We start from the raw sequence: 12,624 nt of genomic DNA, 5'->3' as shown, positions 1-12,624 counted from the left end.
ATTGATATGAAATAGAAAATTTAAAAAAATATATATTTGGATACCTTAACTATTTGTTTGTAGATTTTTGTTAGTTTTTTCTTTCTCTCTCTCTCTCTCTCTCTCTCTCTCTCTCTCTCTCTCTCTCTCTCTCTCTCTCTCTCTCTCTCTCTCTCTCTCTCTCTCTCTCTCTTGAATGCCATAGAAAATGTATAAAAGAATCAATTTATTGTCTCGGGCTAAGCGTGTATGGCAATTGATAAAGAAAAATGAAAGCGAAAAAAAAAACTATGAAAAGAATGATTAATCAATCATAGAAATATATACAGAGAAATAGAGAATATGTAACATGGTATATGCTTTTGAAGGATTCTGAAATCTGCTGCTTTGCTATGAACCCCCGATCACGATATGTAATAGTAGTTGGTGATGATAATGATGATGATGATGGTCAATGATGTTTTTTTTCTCTCCTATTCTCACCATACTCACATTGAGTGTTTTTGTTTGTAAATAAAAACAAAAACAAGCAGAAATTTATTTCATCATCATCAACTAAACTAACTTCAATCGAAGCTAATATAATAAATGAATGGAAACATTTGTTTGTTCATTTGAACAATAACAACAACAACAACAACAGCGACAACAACAACAACGACAACAACAACAATCAATTTCTATTATCAGAATTTTTTTTTTTGGTCTGGAGTGATGAAAAACGGTTATTTTTTTTCATTCTTTGTCGTACATGTTGTAGGGTAAATAATAAAAAATGAAAATAAATAAAAAAAAAAAAGAATAATGTGTGTCCAAATTGAAGAATTGTCGTTTATTTCGACACACACACACACACATAAAACTGAATAAAATATTTGAACCAATTTTTCATGTGATTTGTTTTGTTTTTCTGTACTATGAAATTTTGTTTATTTATTTTTTCTTCCAAAAATAAAGAAAAATCCTTAAAAAAATGATTACACTCATTATCGTCATCATCAAAGAATGTACGACAAAAAAAAATGAAGCATAAAATTTTTTTCCCATAAACATAGGTTTCACTTGACTTGAGATTCATGTAAAAAAAAACTTTTCTGAAAAGTGAAAAAGAAATTTTCAGAATTTTATTACAGAGCTATCTGTATTTCTTTCCCATATTGTTGTTGTTGTTATTGGCAATTTGCAAAAAAAAAATCATGTATGTGTAAAACATATTATATTATGTTTTTTTTAAAGCTTGAATATTCTCTCGTTGCTTTACACACATAAAATAATATAAAAAAAAATTTTATGTGTCAAAAAATATTCAAATAAAGTCAAATGTGTATGCTATATGTAAATCAATCAATCAATTTATAAATAAATATATATAGATTCGGGTCATACAATAGCAAAAAAAGATGTTCATCATCATCATCATGCTGGAAACCCGGCAGATACCAATGAAAAAAAACTGACAAAAGACTTTTTTTTGACTGAAAAAAAATCATTATTATATAACGATCCTGCAACCGCCTGGAGAGTGAATCTCTATGTTGATGATGATTATGATGACAAATAATGGTATGAACGCGTGCGTGCGTGCGTGTGTGTGTGAGTGAGTGAAAAAAAATCATCATTTAATATGGATGTGCGCTTCAACAACAACAACAACAACAAAAAAATGTCATCATCAACCAATTGATTGTATTTTGGGTGAAATTTTTAACCCACAAAGATAGAGAGAGAGAGACAAAACTTTTATTTAGCTATGTGCTGGTACTGTATTTGATGTTTATCATCATCATCATCCTTGGTGACAATCATCATGATGTTTCTGGTTCAATGTTGACGTGACATCATTATTATCGAATTGGAATCACGCATACCATAGCATGTCATCAAACAGAGACACAAATATATTAAAAAAAAATTTCATTTGAAACAGGCAAATAAATTGAAAAAAATACAGATTCCCGATGGAAATGACTGAATAAATGAAATGGTTAAATTCATCAGATAATATACCAAAATATATGATCAGAAATGGAAATGGTCAATGAAACAACAACATAAAAAAATGGAATTAATTGAATTTTTTTTCCCAATTTCCATTTCAACTAGAATCACACAAAAAAAACATTATATTCCATTTTCATTCATTTAGTGGAAAAAACCAGGGTAAAAATATTTTCAATTTGAAATTATTCAACAAAACAATAAATGAATGAATAAATGTTGACCTTGTGTGTTTTATGAATATTACACTGGATTGTTTCCAAGTAATCCAATCCAAGGAGAAAAAAAGGCTGTTTGTTGTTTTTGTTGTTGTTTTTTCATGAAATGAAATAAAAAAAAAATTTGAATTTAACGTTAAACGTAATCATCATCATCATCATCATTATATGTTCTGTGGAGTCGAAAAAGAAAAACAAAAAAAAAAATTTTTTTTGTTATTACATAAACCACAAAGGGGACTTTCTATTTGATGCTGCTGATGTTTGAGCTGATCTACAACATGATGAAACAATATTGATAGTTGAAAATAGTTTTGTTTTATGTTTGAAATCGAAACTCTTGCCCAGTTTTTCACCAAAAAAAAAAAGTTTGTTGATGATTATGCAATGCAAATGCTTATGCAACAATTTACATAGCTACCTTATTTTTGGTATGATGATGGTATATATCAACACTTTTAATGTGGTATTTTTATTTTTGCATATTTTCTCGGCCGGCCCTGGGATTTTTTTATATATCTCCTCTATTTGATGTTTCAATGTAAACACGGGCATAGTGATGATGATTTTTATTGAGAGCAAATGGCAAATAAAAAAAATAGCGTTTTTTTTTGTCAAACAATTGGAATATGGTTGTGTGTGTGTGTGTGCCATAAACAAACAAAGTTACAGCGATGACCCAAACAGAAAAATTCGATGGTTACACAATTTTGTGATTTCAATTTTGAGTTCGATTCGTTTTTTTTCGAAGAATTTAACAAAACAAAAAAAAAGAATATCGAATTATCCGAAAAAATTTGATGACAGGGTATCGAGAAAAAAAAATAGAAAATAAACCAATAATAGTTCAATTGTATAATATAATTAATTGATCAAACTTTCTCTTTTTCGTCTGTCTGTAATAATAATAATAATAATAGTGGTAATGGTAGTGATTTCCTTGTAATCAGAATCAACATTTTACATTCAATTTCAATTGAATGTTAAACATAGAATTTGAAGGTAAAGAAGACTTGGAATTTTGAAACAAAAAAAAAGTTTTTTTTTGTTTTCAATTGAAAATGAGTACAATCATCATCGAGTGAAAAAAAAGTAAACAATGGTAAAGAAATAAATAAACAAACTATACTAAACTTACTAGTCGATTGGGATGAATTAAATTGTTGAAATATTAGTAGTGACAATAATGATAAACTTGTTATGATGAAAAATTTTGATTGACCAAAATGATGATGATGGAATTGTTTTGTTTGTTTGGAATTTTTCACCGTTTTCATTACTATTATTATATGATCATGATAATGATTATGGTGTTGATGATGATTATTGTCGCTATGATTATCATCATTGTAATAATTGCACTTAATTTTGTTGAACTTTTTCACATCATCATCATCATCATCAGTGATAATTTTGACAACATTTATAATTTGCTGACCATGTGCTATATGATTATGATGATGATTGTGATGATGATGATGACCGGATGTAATTGATGGTGCCGGTGATGATGATGTGATGATGTGGTTATTATTATGACATTGATAATTATGATGAGGTGATGGTGTTGATGATAATGACAAAGAAAAAATGGCAGCAGTAGTATCAATGTTGTTGTTGTTATATAAACAAATATCACATTCAAATTCTTGTTGTTGATTCATCGATATAAATATGGGCGTTTGTTTGGTTGATTGATTGGTTGGTTGGTTGGTTGTGTATTTGATGTTATTTTCTGGTTAATTTAGTTGCTAATCAGTATTGAATCAGTTAAATTCATTTAAAAAATGATAATAATTTTTTTCGAAAATCAAGCAATTGATTGATTGATTGAAATGATGCCAAAATCATAGGAAAAAAAATTGACCAAATAATAAACCAAAATGAATGGCGATTATAACGCTAATACATGCGAATAGTTTGTGTGACAAATGACATCAATTTATCTGATGGGTCGAGATCTTTATAATTATTTTTTTTATATTTATTCTTGGAATTTGATTTTGGTACATCACACACACACACACACACACACAAACAAAACACGACATATAACAATAATAATGTTCCAGAAAAAAAACCATTCTCATCAACAACAAATCTTGTTGGTTGGTTGATTTTAGTTGTTTGTTGTTTTTGTTTTTGTTTTGATATGGGCCACAATGTGAAAAAGCAAACAATAATAACAACAGCAAATAGTAACAGAATGTGAAATTAATCTATGATTTTTATTCTTTTTTTTTGTTCGTTTCAATGTTGGTTGAAATAAATTGTAACCATTTTGAGTCCATAACATTTAGCTATCTCTTTCTATCTGGGTGCGTGTGTGTGTGTGTTCTCAATAATCATTCGAGCACTAAAAGTCCCAAAGACCATGATGATGATGATGGTGATGATCAACCATTGCCATGAACATCATCTTCATTTTCATCATTTCATTCTTTGTTGAGTTTCTTTTATTTTTATTTTATTTTTTTTTGTCTTCTTTTTGGTCTGTTTGCTGTTCTTATATTTTTGGGCAAATTCGAATTGAATGATGATAAGTGAATAGATAGAATGTGCATATACATACACAGTTTATATTTAGAAATGTCTTGGCTGATTAATAACCAAAATAATGTTCGTGTGTGTGTGTGTGGATGTATGTGTGGTTCATTCATTTAATACTTGACTGTTGTTTGATGGAGCATTGTCATTCGTAGAATTGTATTGAAACAACAACACCAAGAGAATTGAAAGAATGAAGAAAAAAAAATCATCAACGTTCATCAACCACACTGTTTCTTTTTTTTCTGATGATAAAAAAAGAAACACACACTGAGAGAAGTTCAATTTAATTCATTCAAAGTCACATTTCAATGTTGGAAACTTTTTTTTTGTTTAATTGGAATTTTATTGTTGATGTTTTTTTTCCGGATGAAAATCATCAAAATCGATGCATAATTATTGATGAAGGTGATTGAATTTGAAAAAAAATCATTGAAAAATACAATAATTTGATTTTGTTTCGATGCTTTAAACTTTACAAAAACACAAAACGATCAATTTTTTTTCATGATGAATTTTTAAATACAAATCGATAATATTGGTCGTCGTTTTTGTTGATAATGCTGATGATGTTGGCAAGAAAAATGTTTTGTGTATAATTGAAAAAAAATCAACGGAAAGAAAAAATAAAAAGAATTAGTAAAAATTATTATAGTGAAATGAAGAAAGAAAAAGAAATGAAAATAAATGAAATCAAAATGAATGAATGATGATAAACTCTATGGGGAAAAAGTGGAATTATTTTTCCCATGAATGATCCAAGCTTTGAGATTTATTTCAAAAAAAAAAAAATAAAAAATAAAACATCGTACTACTCATCATTGATGAAGGAATCAATGAAAATGGTTCCATTTAGTGTTAGAAAGACAAATAAAAGAAGGGAAAAAAATCATGCAAGCGGATAGGAATTTAGTCAATCAATTTGTCTTGCTTGCTTGCTAGATGGATGGATGGATGGCTGAATGATTTCAACGATCGAAAATTCTTTCAATTCGATTCGTTACTTATACATTTAGATAAATACAAATGTATTATCCACTAGAATCGTCATTATTAACACTTACAGATTTTTTGTTTTCCTAGGATTAATGATAATGATCAAAGTTGTCATCATCGTCGTCGTAATCGTAGCACTCGTTGATTATGATGATGATCAATATATTAGCCATTGGTATTGCATTTCTAATTTAAGTGAAGAGAATTTAAATCCATTTCATTAGAATTTTTGTCAATTTTTTTTTAAAAAAATTTTGTTTCGATTTAAAAGAGCAAGAAAAAAAATCTATAGAATAAAAAATGAAGAGTGTTGTTTGAAAAAAAAGAAAAAGAAAATTTTTATATTCAAAAAAGAAACAAAATAAGCCTGATATCTAGTGCAACACTGAATTCGAATGAAAAGAAGAAAAAGAAAAAAAATCCTAGTGACAGGCCACACTTTTGTTGTTGTTGTTGTTGCTGTGGTTTAAGTTTTAACCGAATTATTTTACAAATAGTTAACGCCCACACATTCCGATTTTTGATCAAAATCGATGATGTTGATAATGATGATGATGTAATTTAATATCTGTTTTATTTTTCTTTTTTTTTTTTTTTTTTGCTTTCCATACACTAACACAAGCACACACACACAACTAACAAAAAAGTTTTAGCTTTAAATATAATATAAAATGAATGAATGAATCAATGAATGGTTACAACAACAACAACAACAGTTATAATAATAATAATAATAAAAATGGAAAGAAAATCCAATAGAATTCAATTCAAGTTTTGTTTTGTGTCTCAATAATAGTAGAAGAAAAAGAAGAGAAATTCTGTTTGATTCTCTTTTGCTCTATGTGTGTTTGTCTATTTTGTATGGTGTCGACAAGTCAAATGGTAATCGGATTCGATCCAGAAAAAAAATCACCCTACAACAACAACAACAATAACTGAAAAGTAGCAACGAAAATTGAGATTCAAAATGATTCGAATGAAAAAGAGAGAGAGAGAGAGAAAGGAATAAAGAAAAAATGAGCAAAGATCAACTCTCCCATCACCACAATCACCACTAGCTTTTTGTTTACTGTACTACAAAATACCATAACAACAACAACAACAACAACAGCCATAAAAATTGGGCCAAAATGAAATTTGACAGTTAAATAGTCCGATAGGCCATCAAGCCATCATTCAGTCAAGTCAGTCGATCGGGGGATCAAACAAAACCAAACCAAAAAAACAAAATCATTTAATTTCAATGATGACAAAATTTTCATAAGAAATAATAAAGAAAAAACGAAATCAACAGAGGATTTGAGAAAAAAAAACAACAATGAGCATCCCATTAAACATGGCCAAAATCATTGATGAGTTTTGTTTTTTCTTTTTGCTTGCTGTCACTTATTTTTTTGATCTCATTACAATTCATTCATTTATTCGTTAAATAAATTTGCCGAACATCAAAAATAGTGATTGAATCAATACAAGCCACAGCGCAGACAATCAATTTTAATTATAATTGAACGATTCTTTATTCAGCTATCCTCAACAAACACATGCAAGAAAAAAGTACTCATTTTTTTCTCTGTATTCCAAATCAATTCAGATGTTCACTTCAATTCAAAATCTTATTGTTTTCGACATTTTTATTTTCAATAATAATGATGATGATGATGACAAAATAATATTTTCAACTGACAAAAAAAAATTGAATTTCTATTACTGACCACATGTTTCCATTTTTATTATTATTATTTGTTATGTCGTTTCAATGCAAAATATTTGTTTGTCATTTACTCAACACGATAAATTTGATGAAATGGAATGGAATTTGAATATTTTATTCCGCTTGAATATTTTTATTCTGCATTTTTCTATCAAAATGATCGATCAAAATAAAAAAAAGAAAAAAAATTTGAATGCAAAAAACAACGACAACAAGAATTTCCATCATCATCATCATCATCATCGTCACAGTCGTAGTTAAAGTCGACACAGAAAAAAAAAGAAAATGAGACAAAAAAAAGCGAAAGAAAATTGAAAGAAAATTGACTTGGAAATTCCAAGTGAATATCAAGTTCTCTTCGATTGTATCTACTTATCTGTTTGTCTTTTTTTCAAAAAAAGCATTACTTTTTGGAAAAAAAATATTTGCTGCCTGCTGTGGTATCGACAACATCAGCAGGCATCATGGAATCATCATCATCATCATCATAGTTTTATTAGGCACGTATCCGGACTCGAGAACCAAAAAAAAAAAAAAATAAGAGAAAAATTATAGACTATCCAAAGATTATTACTGCTACTACATCATTCTATGAATGACCAAAAGATAATTCAAAGTTGATTCAAAATACAACACTATAAACCTAAATCGTCATTATCATGATGGTCGGTCACATAAACAACAACAACAACAACAACAACAATAACTAGAATTAACATTGATTTACAATGCAACTGATAATGATGGTAAACAATTCTATTGTATGTATGAATGTTTTTTTTTACCATGAAAATTGCTTCATAATAATAATAATGACGAACAAAGAATGTAAAGAAAAAAAAATTCAATTTGTTTGATGAAAGTTTTTTTTTAGTGAAAATAAAATAAATCAAAAAATCTCACAGATATATAATATGATTATTATGGCCAATATAATGATGATGATGAAAAAAAAATTCGCAAATTTGCACGTACACTCATACTTTGCACGTATACACTCATAAAACGACAAATGAAAATGGAAAGAAAAAAAAGAATGAGAAAACGGTTATGTTCTTTTTAGCATGTTTAAATTGTAATGATCATTTTCATAATTTACAAAACTCATCGTGTATGGATTATTTAAAACGAATAGAATTTGTCGATAGATTATTACAAAAATTGAAACAAAAATGATAATATATCAGTTTCGTTGAATAGACAGGGCTTTTTCTCGATAAAAAATTACAATAAATGATAAAAGTTGTTGTCATCATAGACGATCACCCGACAAAAATGATTTTCAACACCGTTGTATACGATTGTATCATTTTGAATTTGATATAGTTGTCACACACATTTCTTGATAGAGAATAAAGAAAAAACGCGCCATTCATGACTTTTCTAAACAGACAGAAAAACATCGTGCAGAATTTATTTTTAAAAAAATGCAAATAAAAAAAACAATGATTGAATGCCATCAGGGACATATGCGTGTGAGAGAATAAAAGAAAAAAATGAGCAAGCCAAAAAATAGCTACTCGTTGCCTTGAAATAATGACAATAAATGATGTCGCAAAACGGTAACATTAAAAAAACAAGCAGAAAAAATTAACTTTTTAACGCAAAAAAAAATTCCGGTTGATTTCAACATCATCATAACCTTCACCGACATCACCATAGGGCATAGAATGTAATGAAATCGGAAAAAATATTTCAATTTATTAATTCAAACGATAAAAAAAAGGTGTTGATGAGATAAACATTATTGGAAGAGAGAAACTTTAGAAAAAAACCTAAACGTACGATGATTGATTTGATTTCCGATTTGGTAAAAATGAAATAGCGAAAAACTTTTTTTTTTATTGTTACAGTATTTTAAAACAAAATGATGTTGACACATGATGATGGTGATGATGACCACAAAAATAAAACTTTTTGAATTTTGTTTTCCACTGAAATTCGTGGATGATGCAATGACAAACATACATACATACACAAACAGTCGATAATATAAATCTATACAATCACTATTTTGAAGTGTTTTTTTTCCCGAAATAGTAAGTTATATTGATGAAGTTTTTTTCCCGTCATTGTCGTTGTTGTTGAGCTTTTCCTCTTCTGTTTTTGTTGTAAAGTTATTCTCATTGAATATGAAGAAAAAAAAAGTAAAAGACGAAAGAATTATCGAAATTGATCATTTGAGCCCCTTTATTATTATTATTATTATTATTGAATAGATGAATGTATGAATGTGTCGTTATAGAATCAAATAGAGAGAATGAATGAGAAAAAAAAATCCATCCAAATGAACGGAAATGAATGTTTAAATTAATGTCTTTTTCTTTGTCGATAGCTCTTTTTCGTGTACTGTTCGTTCATGATGATGATGATGATGATCTTAATTAATGGATTCACCAAACTGCTGCTGCTGCTTCTAGGGCTGAATCTATGAAGATGATGAAGACATTTGTTTTTTATTTTTAGCCAGATTTGATTGCGTTCTACAGGACAAATGTTGCATCCCAGAAAAAGAAAGACAGAGAAAGAGAGAGAGAGAGAGAGAGAAAAACCTACCTAATCTAATATGTAAAAGCTAAATTGCTATTCATTCATTTAATGAAAAACAATATTGTCATATTTTTCTGATTATTATATATTTTTTTCATACATTCATTTTCATATTTTTTATAATGGATGTGAGAAAAAAAAATGAAAATCACAAACATACACATACAATTGTTGTTGGATCCTTGAATGTTGGCTTCACTGTCATAATTCTTCGTATTTTTTTTGTTGTTGTTTGGATTTACAGATTATCATTGCAAAAAAATGCTAATATAGTGAAATACTTTGCCTGTTTTCGGGTAATTACTAAATCAATTTTTTTTTGTTTGGCTTGTCGTTTTTTTTTCTTTTTTTTTAATTCCTGAATCATTTTGTTTAATGGGAAATTCATCGAAAATATAAACAACAAAAAAAAAAAAAAAAAAAACAAACGGAATTACAAATACCAAAAATTGATCCAACAATGAACGAATGTTCGAATTCGAATAAAATTGAGTAACATTTTTTTCCCCAGAACACCAGAATAAGTATCGAAATTTAATTCAGGAGAACAAACAAACAAAAAAAAAAAAACAAAAATGACCAATGATAAACGGATACGGAGCCAAAAAATGAACACAAGTGAAAATAAAAAATAAAATTCCAATTTTCATACCATAACCACAACATTGTCATTTTAGTTATTGTTTGGGTAATTCACACTAAATTCCCTGAGGTGTGTATTGTTTTTTCTTGTCATATTGACCACACAGACTGACCAAAAAAAAAAAGCACAAAACTTTGAAAAAAAACAGAACATAGATATAATGCGGTCTGAAAAAAAAACTTTTTTCTCTTGTTCATTTTTCTGACAACCACAAAGCATCCAAAATGACAAAATCATTCGATTGGAGGGTTTTTTTCTTTTCCTTTCAAAAACGTTTCATTTAGCTTTAGCTAAATAGAAAAAAACTTTGACATCAGCATTGATTTTTTTGTAGCTAATTGGTGGTGATGATAATGATGACCGGATACTTTATTTTTACAATAATAATTTATATATGATTGTCATTCTGATAGTGATGATATGGGGCGTCAGTCAATTCATTACAATTATTATGATGATTATCATTTGATATCGATTTCAAAATAGACAACATTTATATTTGTTTGTCTGAAAATTGTTAATGATTAACAATTGGAATTGAACAATAACAATAAATAGCTAAAATAACATCAACCAACATGTACATACAGAATAATGTTACATTTTGCCAAATCATCTTACCAGAATATATCAATTTATTTAATGTTTAGTCATTGTTTCAAATTTTCTGTTGCTTTTGTTGTTGTTATTGTTGTTAACGATTTTTTTGTTCAAACACAAATACACAAAAACAAAGATAGAACAATGGAAAAACGTCAGTCGATTTATAAATAAATAAAAAAAATTGAAATAGGTTAAAAATGAGCAATTTACAACATTATTCAACGAATAAAAAATAATAATTTGCTTTGTAAAGAATAAAATAACTAAACTTTATTCTTAAACTGTTTTATATTGTATCATTTATAAAGGTTGGTGACATTGAATGAATAAATGAACAAACAAACATCACCAAACACACACAAACAAACACACACAGGATTGAAGTTAATGATGCTGATTATGATGTGGCTACTTTTTTAGTTTTGAATAAAAATTGAAAAGATCTTTGTTTTTGAGTTTTTGTTAGACATTTTATTAACTATTATGACACACAATACACAGTAAGCAATGAACAAAAGAATTTGTGACACAACCCTTTCTTTTTTGTCAAAAATAAAACTAGAGAATTTTCTTCTTTTTTTAAGCCAGATTTTAAACAAACTACTATTATTATTAGATAGTGGACATTGCGCACATTGACCAGAATTTTGTTGTTTTTGTTGAGTTTATATTCACTCGATGATGAAGAGCAAAAAGAAAAAAATTCAAGTCCAATCCAGAAAATCACAGAACCACGAATCATAGACAAATACAAAGATCATCAAATATTGCACATTATCAACAATGAAAATAACCCGAAAAAAAATGATCATCAAATGTTTTGTGTTGTTCTACACTCATGTCTGGTGTCAGAATGAATACTGTATGGATCCACATTGCATGTTTATTGAATGACTGGCTGGCAGGCATACAGCACATACATACATGCACACACACACACACACACACTTGGATTTCATTTCGTCGGCGTCCCTGGTTTTTTTTTCTCCAACGGAACAGTCGATTTCTCATTCGAGTTTGAGCTGAATCTAAAACCAGAATTCACATAACCAAACACACACACTTATGGTATATTTTTTCTGTAGAAAAAACAAGTTAAGGGTAAAATGTTTTCATTCTCATTTGTTTTGGCTATTCACATTCCATTCATTGGCGCCATTTCTTTTATATTATTTGCTTGAAGAAGTTTTTTGAAAATATAAAAAAAATATATATCTTTTCGGCTTTTTGAAGAATCATGTATTCATTCCGGTTTTATCACATTCAGTGTGTCTATCACCAAGACAAATCTTTTGATGATGATGATGATGATGATACTTTTTTCTCAAGCAAATCATATGAAAAATGAGTTTTTATCTCTCTTTTTTTCAAAAAATGAC

At 28.1% G+C, this 12,624-nt stretch overlaps 1 protein-coding gene across 1 annotated transcript in view; it reads right to left on the bottom strand.

Annotated features, from left to right (window-relative positions):
• LOC124490585 (uncharacterized) overlaps positions 1–12,163 on the bottom strand; it is a 43,815-nt gene extending 31,652 nt beyond the window's left edge. Inside the window, exons 1-3 of the mRNA XM_075730777.1 lie at positions 11,264–12,163; positions 5,807–5,924; positions 3,334–5,305 (exon numbers count right to left, since the gene is read on the bottom strand). Coding sequence (XP_075586892.1) covers positions 3,334–3,859 — 526 coding nt within the window. The 5' untranslated portion in view covers positions 3,860–5,305; positions 5,807–5,924; positions 11,264–12,163. The remainder of the gene's footprint in view (positions 1–3,333; positions 5,306–5,806; positions 5,925–11,263) is intronic.
• Between the last annotated feature and the right edge of the window lie 461 nt (positions 12,164–12,624).

This window comes from Dermatophagoides farinae, chromosome 4, assembly GCF_024713945.1.
Source record: "Dermatophagoides farinae isolate YC_2012a chromosome 4, ASM2471394v1, whole genome shotgun sequence".
Classification (NCBI taxonomy): Eukaryota; Metazoa; Arthropoda; class Arachnida; order Sarcoptiformes; family Pyroglyphidae; genus Dermatophagoides; species Dermatophagoides farinae.
This window is presented reverse-complemented; position numbering and strand designations above follow the sequence as displayed.